General features: G+C 39.3%; 1 protein-coding gene and 1 pseudogene across 8 annotated transcripts in view; one reads left to right on the top strand and one right to left on the bottom strand.

The window, feature by feature from the left end:
• XRCC4 (X-ray repair cross complementing 4) overlaps positions 1-27,922 on the bottom strand; it is a 338,412-nt gene that overhangs the window by 156,998 nt on the left and 153,492 nt on the right. For 6 of the 8 annotated variants that reach the window (XM_062212454.1, XM_062212451.1, XM_062212457.1 and 3 more), the window contains exon 7: positions 15,783-15,921. In XM_062212454.1, the coding sequence (XP_062068438.1) occupies positions 15,783-15,921 (139 nt within the window). The remainder of the gene's footprint in view (positions 1-15,782; positions 15,922-27,922) is intronic. The other 2 variants (XM_062212455.1, XM_062212456.1) reach the window with 1 other exon arrangement.
• Positions 26,507-27,922, top strand: part of LOC133774699 (signal recognition particle subunit SRP68-like) — a 34,474-nt pseudogene continuing 33,058 nt past the window's right edge.

Below are 27,922 nucleotides of genomic sequence, written 5' to 3' on the forward strand. Positions count from 1 at the left end.
AAAAAATTAAATAATAAAAATGAATGAAAGAATTTCCATGCCACACAACACATACATTTCTGCATATAACTATACCAGCATGGAAGAGAGGGCTTGTCAAGTCTTCTGCGAAATCAAAGCTCATGACCACCAGGTTTTGTTTACCCAGCTTTTGTGGTAGGCTGATTCCTAAAGGAAGACAGATGACCGACCGACTCTGGTAAAGGCCATGTTTACCAAATGACTTTCAACAACTGCTGAGGCTTGCCAGCCCTCGGTACTGAGAGGGAGAGACCTTCAGGGTTTCCTAATCCGCCCCCTTCCTCTCCAATCACCCTCACACTTAACAACCACTATTCTTTTCCAGATAACTCTTCCTAGATGACTTTAACATGCTCCGCCCTCAGCCCTCATGGTTGTTCCTCAACTTTCCCTCCATCCAATACACGGTTTGGGGAAGTTCTCCTAAAGCACTGTTCATCACACTGACCTTGCCGCATTCATAAAAGAAGTCTAAATAAATAAGCTCAGTAAACAAGTGTCTTCATGATCTAAGTCTGCCTACCTTACCCATCTTACTCTTTTAAAAATACTTTTGTATTATTTTTGAGATAACATTTTTAATTTACATTATGATCAAAGGCATTTGCACCACTACATAAAGAGATTAGCAAATAAAATCTAAAAAGAAGACCATAGTCCGGCAGGAAAACAGGCACAGGCTATATAGAGTAATCAAAAGAGAAGATATTCCTATCCTGCTATTAAGATAAAAACTCTTCCTTCCTATACACACTATTTCATAAATAAGACTATTCTGTATATATAATTTATATCCTGGTTTTATACTGAAATTTTAAATTAGAGGTTTTCATAATATTTTATCTAATTTGATGCAATTTAACTATGTCACATTATTGAATGCTTCCTTTGTTAACAGATTTTCTTGATTATAATTGATACTGTTTCTAACACCTTTTATTGTACTTTTTCTCATTTATTTTTATTTACTTAGAGTGTTACTTTCCTAAAATAAGTCATCAGAAACAGAATTTCTGGGTCAAAGGTATGCCATTTTTACAACATTTGATTCGTGTTATCAAATCTGTCCTTCTGAAATCTTGTATCACATCACATTCTCACCAGCGCTGACTTGTTGGAGCTTCAGCATTTTTTTTTAATCAACTAGGATGTCAACAAATGCTTAAGAAGAGTATTTTTTACAGTGTTTGCTATTGATTTTTCTCTAAACTTACCTTATTTGAATACTGTATGTACATTTTAAAATAGAGATTTTAGTAAGGTCAAACCTACATATATTTTTTTTCATTGTATTTCTTCTGTTAGTTTTGTTTGTTTATTTATATAGGCTTAGACATCCTTGAAGGATTTGTACGAAACAGAGCTGAAGAGCTCCAAATATCCAAGCAGCAATCCGGCTACCTGGGGTGTGAGAGCAGTATCTTGTCATCGTAAGTGGGAGCACACTGGTCAGCAGTTCAAAGCCCACGATGTGGACTGGCACTCAGACGGCTTCAGGAAGGCAGATATTTTAAGTGATTTTAAAGAAGTGAACATTTTTGCCTTTCTCCATTTTGGCTATGACACAGGAAAGATTCTGGGTTTTATTTTCCAAACTTCACAGAATAAAGTCATAGTCTTCGTAAACTGCTTTTAATAGATGTTATTTTTGCATCAACTGGAGTTACCATATGAATCAAAATCAGTAAATCATAAACAAAATCGGTTAAAAAAAGGAAAAGATGTTGAACCTCATTTATATAAAGTGCATTTTAAAACAGTCACAGAAGTCGTTACAACGAGGCGCTGCATATGGGAAGACTGGCCCTGGACCCTCCAGATTCCTCCTTCCTGTGTAGTCTGTTCCCTAAGAGGACAATTCTTCTTTTTAGTTAGTGGATATCTCAAGGTTCTTTAACAAAAAAGACACAGCAAGTGCCAAGTCACTTCCTTCTCTGGTCTATGGAGAAAATGCTGCCTTCCTCCACGCCAACCATCCCGGACCCACAATTGCCCTGTCTGCTGCTGCCCCTTCTCCCGGGACGCCTTCCCTCATGCTAGCTGGGGGATGGGCTGAGAGTGGAGAACAAGTCACGGGCATGTGTGCCTCTTCATTTTATTGGTAACATCCCCAAATTACACGTGGAAGTCTCCTTTGCATCCCAGAGACAACAACAGACAGTCATGTCTCACGAAGCCTCTGGGCCAGGGGCCACAGGCATGATAAAACCTGCAGAGGCAGGCTGGGGGGAAGGGGGTTCTGTAGACTACCCTCAATGATTAGTCCTTGTATTATCTGTCTTCCCTTCACACTTCTGGAAAAACCACTCCCCTGCAAAGCCAGACTTAACCAGCTCCTCATCCTGGTCAGTCGTATTTTATAACAGCTCCTTATTTGATGGTCTTGCAGAATCAACTTTGTCTCCTCTAAAACTACATAGTTCTTTTGCTACTGTGGGACTTGGCACACTGAGACATTGCTACAGCCAAGTTGTAGACATAGTAGTTTGTCAGAAAATACTATGTGGCCACAAAACAAAAGATATGCATGTGTATTATGGATTGATCTCCCTTTATTGGTTTATTATATAAACAATGATTGCTGAAGACACAGCCTGGGACTATCTCTTACTAGTGTATTTCAGAAATGGCATTTGCAGTAGTAAGCAGTGACTCTGGTAATGACAGAATTGCTTTGTTCAATGTTTATTATACATATAGTATTTTTTAAAGCAACACATAAAATTTTGATCTAGAGAAATTATAATTTTTAGCAATCGTTTAAAAATAAGATTACTATAAAAGCTTTATATTTAAAGAAAATATATATGCTAAAATTTACTGAAAATAAATAATGATGCTTACACAAATATTGGTACTCCTTGTTCGTTAGTAATGATTTACCAATGACCAACACAATTCTTGAACAATACTAACTGATTGATGCGTATTTTCAATTTCTTAGGTTTACTGTTTTTTATTCTTATGTCTAATGTCTTTATTCTGTTTGCTCACATCTCATTCACTCTGGAAGATCATACGTCCTTACTGTGGCATAACTAGTTTCTATTTCAGACAACATGAAAAAACCCTTCAGTTCTGCTCTGATAGACACTTTATTTCAGGATGTTTTAATATAAATCAAACACCTATTTGACATTTAGATATATACCATGGTAGACAATATTGACGTTTGCCATTACAATGTAAATTTTGAATACCGTAAGGCAAATAATAGAAAAGCGCTCGTTTTTTCCTTCACTATTGAATGATATGAATTACAAGCAGGGAGTCATTTCTTTTGATTCATAACCCAGCTGATCGGGTATAATAAACATTTACACATTATTCTCTGTGCATAGAATGCTTAAAATAAACCCTAAAAATGTCTGATAAAATAATTATTATCAAGGTAAATTTGGAGAAATTTTATGTATTAAAATCTTTCAAATGTTAGGGGCATAGTATATATGATACATGATAAATTTCCTTCACATAAAACTCAGAAAGATTACAACAGACTCCTATTAAATTAAAAAAAAACGAAATTTGAGTCTGTCAGTAATTTGAAATTTAAATATATGTCATAGCCTGGGGGAATTGTAGCAATGGTTGTTTCAGGGTGAATTATAAACATGGAAGTACTTTCAAACACCTATGTAAGTTCTACTGAAACATATTATCCTGAAACTACGTTAAAATCAGCTTAAAATAGGTGCACTTTCAAGGCTAAGCCTCTGATACATTTAATACTTGTGTTTTAAAAGGCCATAAACTATGGTTAAAAATTAATATTTAAAAATTATTAATACATTGATATTTTGTACATTTAAAAAATACCTGCTTAGAAAAACTTTATCTTAGAATGTTACTTCTGGTTTTATTGGCAAACCTGTAATAACAATATGATCAATCTTTCCTTAATTATTTTGAGTTGCAAACACAATTAATAAATCATCTTGGAAGTGCCCTGACCGTAATCAGTGTACTCTGGAAGGAGTCCAAGGGCCCATTAATCAAAACCCGCAGCAATGAGAGTGAGAGCAGCAGCTTGAGCAGTTAGGCAAACACGGAGGGAAGCTAATAAAAACCTATCTCGTTTTAAAACCACCACTGTGTTTACTTTTGCAACTAACATAAACATTATCATAAAATTAAAGTTGTGTAAAAAATGAGGTTTGCTCATGATGACTAAAGTAAATATATACCAATTGAACATTCATTTTAAGTCCATAATTTGACATTAAAGAAGTTTAAAGTTCAGGTACCAAAAATTCAACAAGAATCAGATACCTGAATCTCATGGTTATATTCTCCATTAAACACACATGCAGCTGCTTTCCAATTATTTTGAGATTTAAACCAGAAAAAAGCAATGAATTGTTAGCCAATTTTTAAGAATCAAGGTATAAACATGAAAAGAGGTTCTTTTTGAAAAAAAAAAAATAGGATGGCCAATTAGCACTTTTGAACTCTCTCTCTCTGTTTATATATATGTCTAAGGCATACTTTGCAAATTAGTTGTTTTAAAATAAAGTCCTCCGGCTGGCACCGCGGCTCAATAGGTTAATCCTCCGCCTTGCGGCGCCGGCATCCCAGGTTCTAGTCCCGGTTGGGGCGCTGGATTCTGTCCCGGTTGCCCCTCTTCCAGGCCAGCTCTCTGCTGTGGCCCTGGAGGGCAGTGGGAGGATGGCTCAAGTGCTTGGGCCCTGCACCCCATGGGAGACCAGGATAAGCACCTGGCTCCTGGCTTCAGATCAGCGAGATGTGCCGGCCACAGCGGCCATTGGAGGGTGAACCAAGGGCAAAAAGGAAGACCTTTCTCTCTGTCTCTCTCTCTCACTGTCCACTCTGCCTGTCAAATAAATAAATAAATAAAGTCCTCCAACATCAGACCTCCAACATCATCCCTCCAAATATACTATTTTCATCCAACATCAGACTATACTGATTGCTAAATGCAAGAAAACCATTTGCTGAGTTAGCACAAAAAAGGGTATGAACAACCTTCTTTTCCATAAAAATTACAAGAAAAGAAAGCTTTTCACATTCAAATTTTCTAAAAGCATTTCATTCCCAGGAAACTTTTTCCAATATTTAGCTAGAAGCCTGGGGTTAAAACAATGCTTTACAAACCACAGAGTATCATCTTCCTAGAGCATCCTAGTTAGTGAGAGCTTTCACACAGGACCTAGGCTGACTCTCACGTCCATCTTGAAAGGAAGGCGGGACAAGGTATTAAGTCCATCATAAGCCTGCAGTCACAGAGCTTATGGTTCTGTCTCAAAGGCTGTGTTGCAGCAATTCTGAGCAAGCAGTTAACCTTGCTGAAACTCATGTTTAGTAAGCGATTTACAGGTACGGATACAAAAAGAAGAATTCATAAAACTATGCTGAGAATAAATGAATGAATGTGATGAGACAGAAGTGCTTACCTCAGAACCTGGCACACAGTAATCAAATAAATTCTAGTTATATAATCGCGTGGCTATAAAGTATGGTCCTCAGAATCAGATACTCCTAGATTGAAGAGCACAGATGGAGTGCTTATCTTTGAGCAAGTTCTCTAACCCTCAAGGAATCAGCTTTCTAATCAACGTGATGGATACAGTTAATTGAGATAGTGCGTAAAAAGGGCTTAGCACAATGTGTAAGACATAATCAATATGCAATGAACATTAAATATTGTCATTATTTCTAGGGAATAGATTTAACACATAACTTAGGTGAATACCAAATGTCATTTACAAAGCGAAAACACAAGTAACTAGCAGAGAAACATAAACTAATATTTAAGATATAAGGTGCTTCTATAAAGCAGTAGGAGACAAAGATAGCCAATGAAAATCAGTTGAAGCTGTGACTATATAATAAAAGATGAAGTCCCAATATCAATAAATAGCTGAAAACTATGGATTCTCTAATGATGAATTACAAAATTTAAATGGGCTACTAGTCACTGATTGAAAGGATCTGTCAATGACCAAAATGAATTGGAAAACAAAAAAAACAAAAGGCAAACACTGAATGAGGGAGTACAAATTGTTAAATCCTTTCTGGATGAATTCTTGCGAAACAGCAAAGTACTGACAAGGATACATGTCCTCTAACCTAGTAATTACATTTTTGGGAATTGATTCTAAGGAGAAAAATCAATTACTTGTATGTGCAAATTTATGTACAAAGACACATGATGCTCCAATTCTATTGAATTACAACTGGCTTAGCTGGGGGGAAGTAAGCTCTTTAGAACCCTGCACAGCTTTGAAAGACAGAGTAGTAGCTGTGGTTAGGCGGCCAGAGGAGCCCGATGTTTGTAATTACTCCTCTAAACAAAGTGCAGGGTTTGTGCAATTTCTTCAAGGATGATGCTGTGAGCAACTAGTATAAAAAGGCAAGAACTGAGCTCTTCTGGGTCCAGGAAGACCACACCACAGGCACATGCTTATCAGTGACAGCTGGGCTATAGGCTGACCTATAGTGCACCTTTTCCTGCTCCCTGCAGCCATCAGTTCTCTGCCAAGATTGTGTAACCTTGGCAAATTAAATCACACACGCAACCCACGGTGTGCGTGAGAAGTGTTTGGCCAGTTCACTACTCCTCTGAGATACTGCAGCTACACAGTTTCTTAATGGGACCCCTGAAAGGCTGATTTAGAGCACACAGCTAAAACTCCTTTACTGCAGTTCAAGGAGCAACATCTGTGAAACGTTATGATTTCATAATATTTTTCAGGTCGTTTTAACAATGTACTCGAACCTCGTGTTTTCAGAAGACATCCATCATGTGCAAGACTAAATCATGTCTGTGGACTAAATCATGTCTGCGAACCTATATATTTTTGCTTGTTAGACAGCAGAAGCCGAAGAGTACATAAAAACATCGAGCACCATACAAGTATTTATTTGTACTTTTGGCCCAAACTACTTTAATGGTTGATGTGGATCTGCTCTTAGAGGTGTCCTAATATACTCCAGTCACCCGAATCTCTTAGGAGAGGACCCCATTACCCCTGGCAGGGCCATCAGGGGTCAGCAGGTTTCCTGAGCACAGGACTGGGGGGAGAGGAAGAGGCAGGTGCTTAGACACATCAAAGATTTTTCTTATGCCATCCTGTTTACAAAACAAGGTTTTTTTTTCTTGTACTTCTTTTTTAATGCCTAAAATCCTACAATTATGGTTGAAATGTTCCTTTATTTTAAAAACCTCTGATATCCAGGAATTTTGAGGTTCCATATCCTAAAATAATACCCTACTATAGTTCCCAAGTCTGACTGTATACGGGTGCTATACTTATGAACATTTGAAACATTAAATGGTGTCAAAGGAATTACTTGCTGTGGTGTTTCCTTCCCCCACTTAACCCAAATCTGAAAGCTAGGAGTACTTGTTCCCATCAGTCTGTTTAGCTCTTCTCTCAGCCACAGGAGATGTTATGCTCCTGTTCGGGAATGGAGCGCGTATGGTGTATCTCTGAGTCTAATTTCTGTTATTAGGCATGTGAGTGATCCTGGCTGTGCTGTGGCTTTGGTTTGGTCTCCTTTGGTCGTGTGGGATCTGCAGCTCTGATTGTGACAAGAGGTTTTCATTGTTATGTCTCTATGAGGCGTTAGCTAAGCTGTTTCATAGCTAAACTCAGTATATCTTGAAATTGGTTTTCTTCTGATAGACAGAGAGAGCATATGGAAATAAGAAACAGATCACCTAGAAGAAGAAAACAAGGAATCCAGGTAGAGAGAGAGACAGTGAAACAGTTAAAGAAATGCCAACCATCAAACATTAATCAAATCATTTAATATAATCACTTTGTTATTTGGTTGATTTTATTACCTGGCTGCTAATTTCAACAAGACTGGAAAATTGACTAAATTTAGATAAAGTAATCAATGTGTTAGAATAATCAGACTAGTTTATGGGGCCTCAACTGACCTCAGATCATACCAACAGAATGAAACAAACTTTAATTTACTGATACGAATACAGCTGGAGATATTAGGTTTTTGTAGAACACTGAGAGAAATAATGAGAGCTCATAAAGAAGATTTAAACGAAAAACTCTTTTATTGGCTATTATGTTGCATGATAAAGCATGCCTTCATTACGATTGTGAGCTCCATGTCTAATGAAGCCCAAAGAGAGGGCCATTTTGTTCAGATACACACTATGCCCTTACAGGTTTATAGAAAGAAAATTTAACAATATTCTTGTTTACATTCAGGATTTCACCTGGAAATATAACTAAAGTCTATAAATACACAAGGAATTTCACAACTTCTGTAGTCTTTGTCAGCTGGCTCATTTTGTTTAATATACAGAAGTAAAAAGACATGCCAAAGGAATCTATAAATCCCAGTTTCAGCCGGCACAACACAGTCAGGAGCAAGGGAAGCACAGCACACGGTCATGTGGGTGACAGCTCTCAGTGCTGACAGCACGGGACTGTCGTCATACTCTGTGTATCAGTCACATGACTTTCCCAGCATTTATCAATATGTACCAGATTCAACAAGTTCAGTCTTACTAAAAGCAGGAAATCATTAACAATCTAAAATGTTTCCTTAACGAAAGATTTATATTTACCAAAAATGGGCAAAATGGCAGTTCAAGCTCACCTCAGGACTGCCAACACATGCCCACTTCTTGCTTCCTGTGTTTCAAAAGAATGAAAGCTTTATTACTGGGAATTCAAAATTGTACCACTTTAATCCGTTTGAAAAAGAGCATTTTTTTTTAAAGGAAAGTATGATAGCTTTAGATAAATTTAGGTCACTAGATCTAAGAAGATGCACTGATGCCCCCCAAATATCTGAGTTTTCTGGTCGATGTGATAACGTGGTAACTCTTAACAAGAATTGAAAGGGAGTGTTAAAGATAGGGCAAACAGGAGAAAAGTCTTGTTGCAACGCGACCCTAGGAAAGGCTGACTGCCTACCATAGGCTCTGCACCTGCCTGCTCTGGCCTCCTGCAGCCCACCTCAAGCCCTCTCTTCCTTGCTCCCTCGCTTCATCCCACACGCATTCTACTTGAGCAGGCACTCACCCGTTGTGTCCTCACCTGAGCACTCTGCTCTGCCCCTGTCTACTATCTTACTTCACGATCGTAGCTCACAGGATGATTCTCAAGCCAAGCCACATCCTTTTTTGCTGTCTCCCTAAATCCTTCAGAAGTGTACAATTGCATATCTAGGCAATGATAGGATTAACATGTGTCTTCTCGCTCACACACTGAGCAATATGAGATCGGCAACCTTATCTCATTTACTCAGCAATAGTCAGAACCCTTGTTTCAACAAACAGCGTCTTCAGTGTTCCCTTAGTCATGTGAAATCATAAGGTACTCCTACACTGGATAAAACTGTGCTGGGAGGAGAAACTACATTGTGAGGAACAGACAGAAATGTTTGAAATTTGCATAGATTGAGAATTGAAAACAACGAATGAAGTTAGGCTTCCCAGATGTTAATTATATTAACAATATAATGATTAGTATGTTGTGGTAATGTCAACTACAAAATTGAAAGTATTTGTGCAATCATTTCTTCATTACTAAGAGAAAGAGACAAAAACTGCATAATAAACTCATTACCTGTCAACTTTTTTAGTTTAACATGATTAAGAATCTGATAAAACATCTTTGTTTATGCATAACCTTGAAACACATAGAATTTTGAAAACTCTTAATCATGGTCATTTAAGATTTACTTCTACTGGATATCCTTAGAACATGTACGTAAGGAGCTATCCATTCAAATATTTCATGTATTTTTAATGTGTGTTATAGGCAGGTGATACTTTCTTGTCTATAGTAAGCTGAAGGAGAACACCATGGGGTCAAAAAGTTTCATAAGCAGCAGAGGCTAGGTAATGCTGAATCCACAGTTACATTGAGAAAGGATAAGAATAACTCAGTAATGACTAAGCCGGTCTATGGCTAAATTTCATGAGCCCAAATAATTCCTCAATGTAAAGGCAGTCTCTTTCGTATCCTCTTTTATGAACAGTAAGAGGTATGTCATTAATTAATCTACTGTGTAATTACAATCACTCACTAGTGGAGTGACCTTAGATAAGCAGCTTAAACTGTGCAGAGTACAGTTTTGGACATTATTTAACAGGCTTAGTATTTCAGGACTAAACTGTTTCGACATAACACTGCATCACTATTTTTTAGACTAAACTTGGAAATTGAGAAAATTACATCTACCTTGGGTTATATCATATTTTTAAGACATCACAAGAGGCATATTAATTCACACTATCCAAATCATATTACAATAATCAATTAAAATGTTATTTAGTACAAATGCATGTTACCTTACTAATTTCTGTTAATATTTTCCCATTTTATTATTTGAGATTTTACTTTATAGGCAGATTGCTACAGGACATATGTATGACAATCTGAGAAACCATCCGCATTATAGTTTTTACTTTCATTTACAGAACTTGAATAATGTGCTAGACCTTCCTGTGTGAATGATGTTCAGTTGCTCACTAATCATGTCACTGTCTACTCTCCATGGTTATGCTTTAAAGCCTGGACACTTGGGGAGGTCACCTTTGCTTTGCCTGAGATGTAACATCTGTTTTGAGGGCAAGTCTGTTGTCTTACCAACATAGAAGCATGTATGGAAGAGCTAAAAAAGTGTCAGACTGAAGAAACCGGACAGTCCTGGATCATCATCATTATGTCATTTCGTTCTTGTTTAAATGCAATTCCAGAAATTTAGGCATGCTTATCAAAAAGCAATATGCTAATGTAGAGTTTGACTTTCCTTCTCCACCCTTGATCTAAGTATACTTTACCAGCATTTTATAGAATGCGTAGGGTTAAATATTTCCACAGTAGTTTTGAGGCTTATTTTCTCATATATTATATTTGTTTTATTATATAGAATTTGTATTGGTACAACAGCTTTACCACACATTTTCTTTTATATTTGATACACATAGTTCACTTTGATAGTTTGAAAGTTGACCACCAAATTGATTACTGCTCTCAGTTGAAAAATAACAGTTGTTTTATCAAATGCTAGTAATTACCACTGCTACTTTTCAATCACTTCATTAACTCAGGAGGAATTAGGTTAACTAGTTTCCTTTTGGGAAGAAAATTTTATTATACTGCTTAACCATGAACACAAATTAAATATGATATACAAGTAACACATTGTGAATTTCTGATACTGACGAGCTACTGAAGAAGGATTTGTAATCCTAACAATGAGCTCCCTGTATACCTCATTGGCAAAGATCACAAGTGGTTCTCTCAGATTCACGTTAAATGCTCTAATCAATGACCACTAATGACACCATATTCTAAAATCTGGAAACTATTCCAGTAATTCCAACTCAGAACCCTACTGCTAGCACACATCCCTCACTGTCCTTGAAATCCAAGGATTATTTGCGTATGTCTCTGGCTCTGTAGAGATCACGTATCCTGTTGAGGGCGTGGACCAAGAACAGACTGAAATAAAACACTGGCAGTGCTGCTCAAGGTAAATGACTGTATCTCGCTGAGTCTTGGTCGTTTTTACCACTAAGAAGGATAAACTAATACCTACCCTGTAGAGTCTGAGGTTTCGATGAGAGATAACATACAAAGCACTAATCATAACTGCTATATGTCTTTATATCTCTCTGTTCCCTGTAATTTGACACTGGAACAAGGACACAGAATCACAATAAATGTTCAATTAACTTCAAATTTTTTTAATTTTGCTTCACAGTTTAAGAATATAAAACAACTTGTATTTAAAATTTTGTATTATACCATATTTATAAACTTGTAACTTTTAAAAAAGATTTATTTATTTGAGAGGCAGAGTTACTCCCCAAATGGCCGCAATTATTTTCTCATGGATATTTTATAGTTTATAGATAATAAATGTATAAGTGATTTATTGCTAGATCATATTCACCTCTTGAAAGTGGTGGACAGATAAAGGTACAACAGTGTTGGGAGAGATTTTACAGATCGTGTAGTTTAATTCTTTCATTTACAGACAAATCAACTCAATCCTGGATGGGTAAAATAATTGCACAAAGGAAAAAAGAAATTAAACACAGTATCTATGATTACTGCTTTCTGCAGTTTATCCTTAACTAGCCAAGCTAGAAGACACAGGCAAGGCGCCTGGTGGGCATGTCTGCAGGGACTGGAGCCTGCAGAATTTGCTACCATGGGGCACAGGGGCCTGTGAGGGTCAGAGGTGGGGGCCTTATCTTTTCACTGGTAAGCAGCTAAGCAATCCCATGTGCATCTGCCTGGGGGGCTGCAGCAGGCTGTATTAACCACAAAGATGCTTAGGCTGTTATCAGAGAAGAAATGTGCTTAAGGAAAAAGGAAAAAAGTAGTCGCTTTAGTTTACAAATAAAAGGGTTAATCACTAGTATTTGGGAATCTCTTATTCTAAGGTTTGCTGGAACTAATGGCTTGTGTGTGTGTGTGTTTTTTTTCTAACTTTTATTTAGCAAATATAAATTTCCAAAATACAGCTTACGGATTACAATGGCTCCCCCCCCCCCCATAACTTCCCTCCCGACCGCAACCCTCCCAACTCCTGCTCCCTCTCCCATTCCATTCACATCAAGATTCATTTTCAATTATCTTTATATACAGAAGATCAATTTAGTATATACTAAGTAAAGATTTCAACAGTTTGCACCCTTGTGTGTGTTTTGTAGAAGCTTCTAATGTTTTTGAGAAAGAATTTGGAAATTAGAACTACTAACTTTTTAAGAGCCACAAAATTTTAGCCTCTATCCAAAATGGAAAAAAATCAAAATGAAATAAGAACATAATACATAATTTAACTTTTATTTGGTCACAAAAAATAATTAAAAGTCAGGGTATCAACAATACAACATTTGATTGGTAAATGCTAAACCAAATTTCCTTTAATCTTTAAAATTCTTCCTGATAATGGGAGACCAGGATAGGCACCTGGCTCCTGCCATCGGATCGGCGCGGTGTGCCGGCCGCAGCGCGCCTACCGCGGCGGCCATTGGAGGGTGAACCAACGGCAAAAGGAAGACCTTTCCCTCTGTCTCTCTCTCTCACTGTCCACTCTGCCTGTCAAAAATTAAAAAAAAAAAAAAAATTCTTCCTGATATCTAACACATATCTGCCATTTCTACTTAGGGGTAGTCCTGCCCAAACATCCTACAATGATATAATTAGCAGACAATTCAAGAGAAGTGATACGGTTGGTGGTTTCAACTTTCTAAATGGTGAAAGTATACAAAATAAACACAGACCTGATCATCTACGTGTGGAACAGAAAAGGAACACGGTATTAACTGCACACACGTTTCCAGAAACACACACACCGTCTTTATTAAAACTCTAAATAAAAATATTTAGTTTTGGCTCCTAGCCAATCCTCTTTTATCCCTGTACCATGGGTATCAGAAACCTGCTGAAGCTACGCAGTGTACTCTGAAGACATTAGCAATGTCAAAGCCTTCCATTCAGTCCACACCTGAACTGAAAAGGCCCCCGATACGGCTCTTCAGTGTAAAACCCAGCTATTTCCTTCTCCCCTCACCCTGAAATCTGTTAGACAAAACAACTGGACAGAAAGGTCCATGAAGGCTGAGGTTGTGTCTACCTTCTACTCCTGCGAACCCCGCAGAATCCAATATTGCGTCTCACACAGACTTCATGCTAAGTACTCATTTACTGATTTGGCTGAATGAAATACAGAGTTTTCTGTATTTTTCTAACAGCTGTAATTTTGTTCTTTCTCAGATTAGCCTGTAGGAATATGACTGTTCAGATGTTTGTAAATGGGAAATATTTTCAGTTCATTATGTAAAAGAGATCCTACTATACTTTCAACTCTGGGGACTCTATCAAGGGGTTATAGCTGATGGATAAATAGACACAAACCAGCAGGAGTTTAGTGCAGTCTGGAGTGTGCACACATTGCCTGAAGACATGAGAATCAGCTCTGTACGCAGATGGCAAGGCTAAGCAGAACAGTCAACAGTGAAGAGGGCAAACACCCAATGACTGACCGGCGCAGCGGCTCAATAGGCTAATCCTCCGCCTTGCGGCGCCGGCACCTGGGGTTCTAGTCCCGGTCAGGGCACCGGATTCTGTCCCGGTCGCGCCTCTTCCTGTCCAGCTCTCTGCTGTGGCCCAGGAGTGCAGTGGAGGATGGCCCAAGTGCTTGGGCCCTACACCCACATAGGAGACCAGGAGAAGCACCTGGCTCCCGGCTTCGGATCAGCACGCTGGCCGCAGCGGCCATTGGAGGGTGAACCAACGGTAAAGGAAGACTTTTCTCTCTGTCTCTCTCTCTCTCACTATCCACTCTGCCTGTCAAAAAATAAATAAATAAATAAATAAAATAAGACCTCTCTCTCTCACTGTCTCTCTCTCTCTCCCCCTCTCTATGCCTCTCCTTCTCTCTTTGTGTAATTCTGCCTTTCAAATAAATAAATAAATCTTAAAAAAAAAAAAAAACCCAATGATCAACAGCCAAAATAATCCCACCGCGAACTATGCTATTCTCATCTTCACGTTACACACCCCCTCCAGCTGGGCTGCCAGGCTCCTGAAGGCACAGCTCAGACCTCAGCCCTTGCGTCCTCACTGCCTATGACAGAATTCGACACTTCCCGTTCTCAAGGCCCCTGTGCACTTTTAAACATTCTTGAGGGAACCAAGAGTTTAAGGCCACATTTTTGTTTATGTGGGTTGTATTGCCATAATCAAAGTTAACACCGAAAAACTTGTAGAACATTCATTAATTCATTTAAAGTAACACAAATGCAGCATGTGGTAACATGAATAACATCCATTAAAAAGCATCCTTAAAAATTCCAAACAAGAAGTCCTGGGAAGGCATTATTTTATCTTTGCAAATCTGTTTGATAGTTAGCTTGATTAAAAACAGGTGGATTTTCCATAGCTTCTGCATTCAATCAGCTGTAATATGCTATTTTATTTGAAGAATATGGAGTAAACGCAGCCTCTCACAGGTATGGGACTGAAGGAGGGAGGGCCTTGTGGATCCCCAAAAAGGATCCCAGGAGCCCCTGGGGACCTCAGTCCACACTTTGAAAACCACAGACTAAACAGCCTCTGCCATGTGATCACTGTTCAGTGACTATTTGCTAATTAATGAAAATTAGAGAAAAAAAAATAGTTCTCTGAACATATGTAGATATGTCCCCACACAAACATGACTTGAATATTCATTTTGCATTCAGTTATTAATATTCTTTATAAATGCTTATTGTTTGCCATAATGAAATGCTAATTATTTCAGTTCCTCAACTCATGAAAACTACACTGGGATATAGATAGGGGGTAGTCTAAAGAGTGAAAAATATTAAAATATTCAATGCAAAAATTTAATAGAAATAAACATGATTTGAAAGGGACATTTTTACATGAAAAAAAATACCAAGCATAACGAAATGACGTGGCTCATTTGAATGCTCAATGGGTCTCCTTTAAGCAGTAAATTAGATTGAAACACTTTACTGAACACAAGCTGGTTCCTAATATTTTTAGTATCCTACATGCCATTTCTAATTAATCTATAAACAACCATAAAATATGCTTATATTTCTGGCATTTCTGCTTTAAATCTTAATGGGAAGTAACCAAATGACTGAGAAAATATTTTGATTTGAACATTTTAAAATTTCCAAAATGATCATTTTAATCTTAAAAATAACTCAGAGATGATAATAGACTCTTTAACACGATAGGTTTTTTCAAATGTTCACGGCACTGCGCTTGGCAAAGCGAATGACTTACTTTTCTTCTTCTTGAAGGTGCTGCTCCTGAGGCGCCATCTTGGGTTCTGTCCCAAGGTTTTTCTGCATTCGCTGCCTCCGCTTTCTACTTGGTGCAATATCAGTGACATCAGGACTTGAAATAATGGAATCATCCTTACCTAAAGGGGCAAAAATAACATAAGAATGTGACTCCACAGCACCCTGCCTTTAATTTGTTTGTAAATATGAAACCTTGAAAACCATCAATCCTCCCTGCTGAGAGAAGCTGAAGAGGACCCAAAGAAATGCAGAGTCATTAAAATCTGCCTACTATCCAAAGAAATTTGCAGCTTCAACTCAATGTTTATAAAAACCCCAATGATATTTTTCACAGAACTAGAAAAAAAAAATCCTACTAAAATCTGTATGGAACTACAGAAGACCTCCAATGGCCAAAGTGATCAGAATCAAAAAGCATAAAGCAGGAGGTATCACAGTACTTGATTTAAAATGCTTTACAAAGCTTCAGTGAGTACATTAGGATGGTACTGACATAAAAATAGATCCAGCCAGCTTCACACTAAACAGGCAAAAGCTGAATGTTCTCTAAGATCTAGAACAAGGCTAATTTTGCCACTTTTACACTTTTATTCAGCACAGTAAAGGAAGTCTTAGCCAGAACAATTAGGTGAGAGAAAGAAATAAAGGGCATCAAAATCAAAAGGAAAAAATCAAATTGTTAGCTTGCAGATGACATGGTCTTATAAATAGAAATCCCCAGTGGAAAATGATAGAGACCTTAGAAGTAAACTCACACATCCACAAACCCACTGATCTCTGATGAAGGCGCTAAGGACAAGCATTGGAAAAAGGACAGTCTTTTCACTGAGTGGTGCTGGGAAAACTGGATCTCCACGTGCAAAAGAATGAAAGCACACTCTAATCTCTCACCATGTATTAAAAACAAACTCACAATGGTTGAAAGACCCAAAGGTACACCTGAAACTGAAACTACTAGAAGAAAAGTAAGGAAATCACTACAGTGTATTGAAACAGGCCAAGGGTTTCTGGACCAGACCTCAAAAACACAGAGAACAAAACCAAAAATAGACAAAGGTATTTTTATCCAACTAAAGAGCTTCTACACAGCAAAGGAACAACCAGCAGAGTAAAGGAACAATCTTCAGTAGGAGAGAAAATATCTGCAGGCTATGCATCTGACAGAGTGCTCAGATCCATAAGATAAGGAACACAAACCACTCAATAAGAAAAAAATCCAATTTAAAAATGGACAGTGGATTTAAACAGATATTTCTCTTTTTTTAAGATTTATTTTATTTATTTGAAAGACAGAGTTACAGAGAGGTAGAGACAGAGGGAGAGGTCTTCCTTCTACTGGTTCACTCCCCAGATGGACGCAATGGTCGGAGCCACGCTGATCCAGGTCTCCCACATGGGTGCAGGGGCCCAAGGAGCTGGATCAGAAGAGGAGAAGCCAGGGCATTAACCCACTGTGCCACAGGTATTTCTAACAGAAACATACAAATAGCCAACAGGTACATGACATGCTCAACATCAGAATCATCAAGGAAATGCAAATCAAACCACAATGAGACATTATATGACTCCAGTTAGATCTGTTATTATAAAACAGACGAAAGATAGTAAGTGTTGGCAAGGATGTGCAGAAAAGGGAGCCCTGGCACGCTGGCTGGGAGAAATGTCATTAGTAAAGTCACTGTGGAAACTGTAAGGAGATTCCTCAAAGCCCTAAAAGTAGAGCGGCCAAATGATCCAACAATCCCACTACCAGGCATGTATCCAAGGGAAATGAAGTGCAATTGTCAAAGAGACATCAGCATTCCTATGTTTACTAAAGCACAGTTCACCATAGCTAAGAACAGGAAACAGTCCAGGAGTGCATCCTGTGATGTGGGGATAAAGAAAGTGTGGCCATAAATATATACGTACATACACACACGTTAGGTAGGAAGTCAGATATGAGCTTATGTGTGTGTGTGACAAAGGCCTAAGGAGACATCTAGGCCCAGCATATGCATCTCAAAGTTTCAGGGGCAGCCCAGTATTTGCGTCCTGCCCTGCTCCTTCTACCTGATAACCTGCCAGGTGGGGGTCCTGCCCCTTCTGCCTGATAATCTTCCAGATGCAGCCCAGTATCTGCATTTCAAATACCCTGCTCCCATCCTGATCCTCCAGGGGGTCTTGCCCATCCTTCCTTTAACTGGGGTGACACCAGTCAGGCTCCCCACTCCTGCCACCCTCCCCCCCCCCCCGCCCCGGTCTGATAACTTCAGATGGGAGTTTTTAGTAGGAGCGGGGGCAGGAAGGCAAGGCCCATCTCTTTAAAAACCCCGGCCCCCACCAAACTGAGCGCTCAGTCCTCTGCCTCCATGCTGAGCCGCCCGCCTGGCCTGGCCAGGTGTGTTCCACTCAACCAGGTAACCTCGCTCTTCCCCCAGTCTGAGCGACTGGACACTCTCTCTCAGGCTCTGTCTGGAGAGGTGCCCATCCGTCCTTACGGATGTCCCTTCCCTAATAAACCTTGCCATTTTACCTCCCACTACTCTCTATCTCATGCCTGAATTCTTTCTTGGCGAAGACAAGAACCCCAGCATTCACCAGTAACAGTCAGATTCTCTGCCGAAGCTGTGGTTACAGCGAAAGAAGCTATGAAAACATTTTTCTCTGTATCAGATTTTTAATTTGGATGAAACTCTTGGAGTCAAAGGCATGCAATCATTCACATCTCTTCCCTTGGAGAGATGGCATGATGCAACGAGTCAGCTGACTAGGATGCTGGGTACATGCACTAAATCTTTGAGTGGCTCTTCGTCCAGCTGTAACTCTAGACAACTGTGGTTTGGTGCCAGGAAGAACCATCATTCCTACCTCAGGACTCGTCAACACCATCCAAAGTGAGCCTTTTAAAGGAGATGGTGACCTGACCTCTCAAACTTAGGCGACAGGTTCATGAATTCTGTTTACTTATACCAAATAGTTAATTAACAATTGTGTGTGGCAGGATTTAATCAGATAATTTATTATTATTATTGCCTTGAAGTAGGCTTCAGAAAAAGTATCTAATCTTCTCAAACTTTCTCAGTGGCTATCACACTTACCACGAAGAAGCTGAGGTGGGGTCTGACCAGGCATTTCCAGCCAGTTCACCACAGTATGCGTCACTTCCCTTGAGTTACAGGGCAGTCTTTCCATCAAACCGGGATGAGGAGGAAGAGCTAGCTGTACACGCTTAGTTACCGCTTCGACAGAACACAGCTTTTTTGGTTTGTGTTTGCACCACCGGAAAGGGTCTTCCCTCAGCTTTTCAGGCACGTGTAGCAGCAAATCATATCCAAACAGATCCTGTTGCTTTAAACATTCTTGTAAAATGAGGTTTGATATGTATCTAGCCTTTAACGAATGGCAAACTCCTACATCCTAACCTTCCCTCTCCCGCCTGCAGTGCTGGAAATCAGGAGGAAGGGGCAGCCCTTCAACACCCGGGCTCTAAGCACAAAATCACCCATGCCCAGCATTTCTCAAATTTAGCCTCTCCCAACTCCGCCTTCCACCTTCCAGAACACTGGTGCTCTCCTTCCCTTCGCTCTTGATCTGGACAGACGTTTCTATTCTGACTGTGAATCCCCTGAACAATAGCAGATTGCTATTCCACAGAAGGGATTTGAAGTGCATCCATAGCAAGTCAAACACAGGGACTTCCCAACTGTCTGCACTACTCATAACCTCGCATAGCTTTATGTGCAAATGATTAAGGTTTTCACTTCCAAGTGATGCATCCTATATGAAAAAAAAAAATCACACTGTTAGGTAGGAAGTCAGATATGAGCTTATGTGTGTGTGACAGGCCTAAAGAGAAGACGTCTATGTCCAGCATATGCATCTGCATCTCAAAGTCATCCTGACAATGTTTCAGGGGCAGCCCAGTATCTGCATCCTGCCCTGCCCTCTTCTACCTGATAACCTGCCAGGTGGGGGTCCCTGCCCCTTCTGCCTGACAGTCTTCCACAATCTCCCAGATGCAGCTCAGTATCTGCATTTCAAACACCCTGCTCTGGATCCCAATTCTCTAGGGGGTCCTGCTCACCCTTCCTCTAAACTGAGGAAGGCGCCAGCTAGGCTTCCTCCTGTCTGATACCTTCAGGAGAAAACTCAGATAGGAGCTTCTTAATATTTACATCCATAAAATCCTTTGTTTCAAGAGGAGATGTGTGAAGACAAAGACCCATCTCCTTAAAAACCCGCGGCCTCAACCGGACTGCGCGCTCAGCCCTCTGTCTCTCTGCTGGGCCGCCCGCCTGGTCTGGTCAGAGGTAATCGCTCTACTCAACCATGTAATCTCGCTCCTCCCTGCCCCAGTCTGAGGACCGGGCACTCTCAGGTTCTGTCTGGAGAGGTGCCCATCCGTCCTTACGGATGTCCCTTCCCTAATAAACCTTGCTACTTTTACTTTCCACTACTCTCTGTCTCATGCCTGAATTCTTTCTTGCGTGAAGACAAGAACCCTGCCATTCTCCGGTAACAACACTACGTTTACTAAACTACACAGACTCATTGGAGACAGGTTCCAAGGGTTCTGAAGAAGGCGATAGCCTGGTTGCAGCATGTTCATGATAAGGATACAGGAACTGAGCCTGGGGAAGCAGGGGGAATAGGGGAGAAAAGGACTGGGAAGCAGACAGAGACGGATGCTAAGTGTATCTGCAAGCTTTCAGATCCAGGCAGAAGAGTATGACTTTGATACTGACTGTGGAGTTTTTTCCCCCCTGAGATTCTACATCCAGAATTTTCCACTTTTAATATTAGCCTCTTTTTTTTTTTTGTCATGACAATGTGTCTTTCACTATTTCTAATGATTTTTTTTTAAAGAAAACAAAAGAAAAAGGAACTATTGCCAATTAAATTATTGCAGCTAAATACTGATTGGCACAGCTGTGGGATGAGTGTCAAGTTCTCATTAGGTTCACTGCGCCTAGAAAATGGGGACTCTCCACACAAGCCCTGTTATTGTGAAAGGTGGCTCCACAGAAAGCCACACTTCTTCTCGTCTGACAGAGAAACTGCAGGATCTTGGCAGCAGCAGCTCAGACATGAGAAAGGGAGTGTTGGCTTCCCTGGCTATTCTCAGTGTCAAAACCAAGTGACTCGGTTGGCTGAACTGCCAGCAATTTGGAGAAATCCCATGAGGGAAACGGCCTGGGAAACTTCAGGATCTGACCAATAATCCCTTAAATCTCCATAATTTTAAAAATAAATCTTCAGGTTTATAATTTGCTTTATCAGGGCCTCACTGTTATCTCCTATTTATTGACTTTTTTCTCTTCACGTGACGTCGAGCTTGAGACACAGAGTCTACACTAGCGGATGAAGACCCACTTCTCCCCTGTGCTGGTCACACACACCTCCACATACTCACACATTTCAGTGTCTCAAAGTATTTCATTTATGGCAACAGCGATGCAGCTCTTAAACCAAATTACAGCATGAAGGAAGCTCTGATCATCAGGTGCCATGGCCCTGAACAAAAAGGATGTGCCATGTGCAAGTCCCATGCCCTCGCTCTTCCAAGCCAATGGTGGTTTTCCACTGCCCTCGTGTTCTCGCCCCGCATTCCAATCCCTCTACAATATGACCTTCATCTCCTTTGTGGTCACACCTCCCACAAACCTTCTACTGTAGCATGCATGGTACTCCCTGGGCTCCAGGCTCCTACGCCTGCCTCTGTGTTCCTCATCGTCCCTGTTTTGAATGTCCTCCATTCCTTAGCTGGTACATCTATGTACTGCCTTCTAGCATAGCCCAACTCGTTTCTGTCCTCTCTCTCCTTTCTCTGCAGGACTTACAGCCTGAACCACACATTGTAATGCAACTCTCTCTTTGTGTTTATCTTTTGTTTCTCCAATTAGATTATGAAGACCCTGCAATTAGAGCCCACAATTTATCAACCTCCAAATATATCACCAAATAGTTTCACATAAGAGAAATATGATGACTGGACTCAGAATATCATATGTGTACTTAATTCTTTTAATCACAAGTTTCTTATGGACTTTCAGGTGAAAGGCAGGGGAGAGGAGAGTGAGATTTGGGCCTGGGTTTCCAGTTCTGCCATTTACTTTGGGTGCACTGCACAATCTCTCATTTCCTCAGTTGAGAAAACATATCCTTGCTATGACTTTTTGATTATGAGATAAAATAAATCAAGATATAAAGTGATTATAAATCAACTTACAAACATTTGCTATCATCTCTAAAGTGTTACTAATAAAATGTGCATGTTCTTCCAAGAGACCGAATTGAGTAACTTTTAGTCTGTCTTATAGATCTTCCCACAGACAAAAACAGCAAAAACCAAACAAATACCACAGGAAGATTAATTAGTTTCCCAAGTTCAAAATAACTCATTTGTCAAAGAACTGCCATGTGTTATGAATACGGAGGACCCGGGCTGCTACCTGTTTCTGGCCACTGTACTCATTTACTCACTTCATGTGCTTACTAAGTGTTTACAATCAATGTCATTTTTTTTTTAAATTTCAAAAGATATAAAAATTAAAGGAAAAAAGACAAAATTCAAACTTTCAAATATCACACTAAGTCTAAATCTTCACGAACATATTCTTTCCCTAGAAAAAACAAACACCCAATGCCTCAGCCTCCTTCCTGCCTCTGCAGTGTCTCTTCCTGACACCTGAAAGATAATCCAGAAGAGAAGCCGAGATAAGGTTGGTCCCACCACACTTCAATAAGCAGTTATCTCCCAGGACATATCTGGAGGTAGTAAATTTCTAATCTGACCAAATGAGCAAACATTATTTTCCCTCACCATTCTTCAAATAGCCCTTTTCAAAATCTGGAATCCATTGCTACCTTGTCTTCTGAATAACTGATAACCATCTTACAGGAAAGGTCAATGGTCGAACCCTTTAATCAGCAATCACCAAATAAGCTGATAATTAGCATAGCCCTAAACACTCCAAGTGTGTGCTCCCATGTACTGCCGTTCTCAGGGGTCAGGCTTCTCTCCCAGCTAGCACAGCTCGAAGTCAGACTACAGGACAAATACTTACCGACGCTGGGGTAACCCGAGAGATCATCTTTGCAAACCCAATACTCTCATTGTCACAGGCAGGGTGGGCCAGTGAAGATAAACCACAAACTCCAGGGGTAACCATAGCATTTTTTTTTTATAAAGCAGGTTGATGATATTAAGCATGGCACTATACCTTCAAAACAATTCAATGTTAAGTTTTTAAATAGTTAAAAAATTCTGCCACCAAAGTAGCTTAGTTGTTCAAACCTAAGGGATTCATCCATTCCTTCACTCATTTGCAGCTGTTTATTGAGTGATACTACAGCACAAAACGTTTATAATTCAGTGGACCACACAGCTTATCAGAAAGGCAGAGCCCGCGTGAGCAATCATAAATTATCTAATTTAAAAGTTTGAAGGAAGGCACAGCTTCCCAACCTTCTACTATTTTTCTCCTAATTATTCTGCAAAGATTCATTTATTCTTTTCCATTGTCAAATACCTATTCTAAACTGATTTCTTATGTTGTTTTCCTTCTTGTACGGATACTTATTTGAAAGCATAATCATTAGTATCAGATGGCCGTGAAATAAATTTCCCAAAGCAAACATTAAGAGGCTAGCTCGCTCTGAGAATACTGACTTAAGGAAAAATGTGGCTCTACAATTTCAAGGATGTTTTACAGGGAGCTGAAATGGAAAATTTGAATGGAGAGTGTACAATCACCGCTGCAGATGGTCCCCCAACATCCTTAGACTTCATCCCACTTGGGATAATCTACCTTCGATTTACAAGCTTCAGGCAGTCAGGCACGGAGCCTGTTCTAGTCACTGCTAGTTCAAGACAGACACAAACTAATATCTTAACAAACAGTCAGTGATTGGTTGCTATAGATTCACACATATGATTGAGATTAATAATAACAAATACCTCCTTCACTTTCCATCTATGTGAATTATTACACTATTGATTATCAATGCCTGCTGCTGCCACTCCTGCTAGCATTTCAATGGAAAAAACACATTAATGGGGAAAGGTAGTTTGTGAAAGACCAACAGTAAGCTTTCAATTTATGCCATTTCAGAGTTAAAAATAACAAACCTTGGAAAGTGCTTGCATTAGTTAATAAGTTTTCAGACAACAAAAATACGATTTCTCAGTCTTTAACAGCTGCTTAGGTCATGAAATATGCAGAGTCAACACAAAGCTTTCATTGTTATACAGGAGTCAGATGCGGGCTTCTGTCAGCCTAAAGTATTTATTAGTGTTTTCTTCATAAAGATTTCTAAGGACTTCTGAAATTTTCATTGTTCTTGATTTTAATCAACTCTTAACAAAATCTAGATTTTTCACAAAGGCTAGAGAGGATTTTATTGAACGAGTAGAAATGAAAAATTGCACAAAAACAGAATAAAGCTTGAAGACTGTTTAAAAAAATAAATAGTATAGAGGAATCTTTCAGGCTTTTCTGTTTTTTATCAACTGATGTATTACCAGCATATTATGTCTAGTGACTCTATGTTTACTGGTTAGAACTAGGTTAAAACCACTATCTTTACTAGTAAGTCAAAGTCATAATGAACAAAAATAGCAAAAATGAAGTGCTATGATTATCTGGTAAACTGGATGTGTCAGAATCAGTAATGTGAAGGAATATGTCTCTTTGATTGTTAGCACAGGCAGGAGGAAGGGCTTGATGGAGTTTTCACAACAGGGCTTTCCACTGTACCTCATGAGTGTTGCTAAGACACACTCATAATTTTAAAACACTGAAAGGAAAACACAGTATTTTGACCTTCTTTAAACATCTTTACAATACGGGTAATGCCTTTGTGATATAATCTGGCCAGTTTGCAGTGAGGCAACAAGTGGGCTAAATTTCAGAAGTGTATCCTGAAAACAAGAATTATTTTCGGAAAAGGAGACTTCCAGACCTGCCATGCTAGGTAGGTTCCAACTAGCTCTCAAAACACACGGTTAAAACAATACTTTCACTAAGAATGATTAAGAAAAATTCTCTACCAAATGGTCAAGTAATTACAACGATGTTCTACTGACTTAACAAAATCTTTCGAAGGATTCCAAGCACCAGGCCATTAATCATCACCTCAGTGACTGTGGGAACATCACAAAACAATCCTGTGAATGATGTATTTCTCTGAATCCATACCGGTAGGTGTGGAGAAGCTACTCGTGGTATAAACAAATGTCCTGATTCTATAATTTACCTTATTGTGCTTTGGAAAAAAGGATTATCTACCTTATATTGACCAGACTTGGCAAAATAAACTAAATGCACTTTCAGATAATTTTGAAGCACTTGTTAATAACAGATTTACTTATTTAAAAAGGCAGAGGAGAGAGAGGCAGGGAGAGACAGAGAGGGATATCTTTCATCACTGGTTCACTTCCCAAGTGACCACAACAGTCAGATCTGGTCCAGGCTGACAGGAGCAAACAGGGATTCCAGCCTGCTCTCCTACATGGGACGCAGTGGCACACGTATCTGGCCCATCTTCTGTTGTGTTCCCAGACACACTGGCAGGAAGCTGGATCAGAATTGGAGTGGCCAGAACTTGAACTGGCACTCTGATACAGGATTCCAGCATCGTAAGTGGATTTTACATGCTGGCCTGGCCTTAAGTTAGAACTGGGTCAAAAGTCTCACACAAATTCAAAAGTATTTCTTTAGAAGTTTATTTTCCAAGCATCAATATATTATTCTTCATATTATATTTTGTATTACCTATGAATTTTCAGATTTTTCAACAGAAACAAGTTTTTATTTCTAAATTGAGTAATCTGCATATCCTGTTGTCATTGACATTCAAAATCACACAAATAAAAAGGAAAGTTACTCTAAGCCAATTTGGCAAGAAGACTAACATCTGGGAAATTTATCATGGTTTATTACTAATGTATATTTTCTTTTACATGACATATTATATTTAAGAACATTGTTTAGCAATGTTGAAAAACCATGATCTATCATTTTAGCAATATGTAACTTCTCATTTTGAGTACACCGTCTTAGTAATGTGTTCAGACAAAACCTTTGTGATATAACTGTGCAAACAACTTGCCAAATTCTAAAGTAGAAATCAATCTTTATGACTCAAAACTTCATCTTGCAAATCGCATTTCCATCACCTAAAAAATTTCTTTATCTGCCTAATACTTTACTGAATTCCCATTTCTCCTATAAACTCTTATCTATATTATTGTTATAGTTTATATATGGTCAAAGCAGTTACAATTAATTCTCTATAAGACATCTAGGATAATTTTTTCTAGAAATGCAAATCTGATAATGTCAACTCCTTTCTATTGCCATGAAGAAAAGGATAAAAAAACTCTGAAGTATCCTTAAAATTCCTTGTTTTTATGAATCAGGCTTCTTCCAAACTCACTGTTAATTCTTTTTTTAATTCATTCACCTTCATTTTATTTGTAAAACAGGGAGACAAGGAGAGAGACAAGTTCACTTGTTAAATGTCTGTAACAGCCAGGGGTAGGCCAGGTCAAAGTCAGGAGGCTGGAACTCAACCTGGGTCTCCCACATGGGAGGCAGGAACCCACATACTTGAGACATCATCTGCGTCTCCAGGAGCAGGCAATAGCAGGAAGCTGGATCAGAAGCAGAACAGCTGGGGCTTGAGTCTGGCACTCTTACATGGAGTATGGGTGTCGCCATGGCAATTCAACCACTGAGCCCAATGCCTGCCCAGTCATTCTCAACGTGTCTGATGGAGTATTCTCTCCCTCTGCCGCTGGACTTTGCCCATGTAATCTTCAGTCAGAAAGAATGTCCTACCACCTATTGTTCGACTTTCAGCCACCGTGATGTCTGTGAAGTTACCAGTTCTTTCAGGAAGGCTTCCTTATTTCCTAGGCCTTGTTAGGTGCCATTCCTCTGTGGATCAGACTACCCTCTATTCCTCCTCCTGCAGTGTGGAGCGTAGAAAGAAAAATAAACTGACCAAGAAAAATGGAGAAAAGCGAGTGGTGGATAAACTGGAACTGAATCTTTTATAGAGTAAAGACAGAGGCAAATCTGAACATGGTCCTACCATATGACCCAGCCGTCCTACTTCTGGGAATTTACCCAAGGGAAATGACATCAGCAAGTAAAAGTTACCTGCACCTCCATGCTTATTGCATTAGCTATTCACAATAGCTAAGACATGGAATCGACCTAAATGCCTGTCAACTGAAGAGTGGATAAAGAAATTATGGGGTATGTACTCTATGGAGTACTACACAGTGGAAAAAAAAAGAAATCTGGTCATTTGCAACAAAATGGATGAAGCTGGAAAACATCATACTCAGTGAAATAAGACAGTCCCAAAGGAACAAACACCATATGTTCTCCCTGATCTATGATAACTAACAGAGTACCTAAAAGGCTACATGAAGAATGAAATTGACATTTTGAGAAGCAATGACTTGAACAACCATTGCCTTGACTGTTGAGGAAGTTTGTTTGTTTTCCTTCTTAATACTTCTGGTTCAACTCTTTACCTAACATAGAATTAATCATATGTGTATAAAGTCCTTTGAAAACAGATCCCAATGAAACATTAAGAGTGGGAATAAGAGAGGGAGGAGGAAGTTTCTAATTGTAACGCTGTATAGATCTGCATACAATACTACTGTCTTACTTCTAAGGGTACAGCTAAAAACTTGCCATGGGACCCAAACCCCATTAAGCTGGGTGGTATTAATGCCATCATAAGTGTTAAAGTGATCATATAAAGTGTTAAATTGATCATATAGGTAGCACTAAGTATTAAAGGGACCATATAAGTGAGATCAAGTGTCTGATAATAACAATAGATATAATTAAAAAGGGGAGAATGTTCCAACATGGAAAGCAGTTCACACAGCAGACTCACAGAATGACAATTTCTGACCTCAGAATCAGCCGTTGAGGCATTCTGGTCTGGCTGAAATCCCATTAGAGCATTTCAGGCACAGAAAGCCAAGACACTGTGGCAAAAAAATAAATAAATAAATAAATCCTATATGAAGGATCTCTGTGAATGAGACCCCAGGGGAAAGAAGTGGCCATCAAAGAAGGATGTACTTCTCTCTGAAGGGAGGAGACA

Source organism: Lepus europaeus, chromosome 15 (assembly GCF_033115175.1).
Source record: "Lepus europaeus isolate LE1 chromosome 15, mLepTim1.pri, whole genome shotgun sequence".
In the NCBI taxonomy this organism is placed as follows: Eukaryota; Metazoa; Chordata; class Mammalia; order Lagomorpha; family Leporidae; genus Lepus; species Lepus europaeus.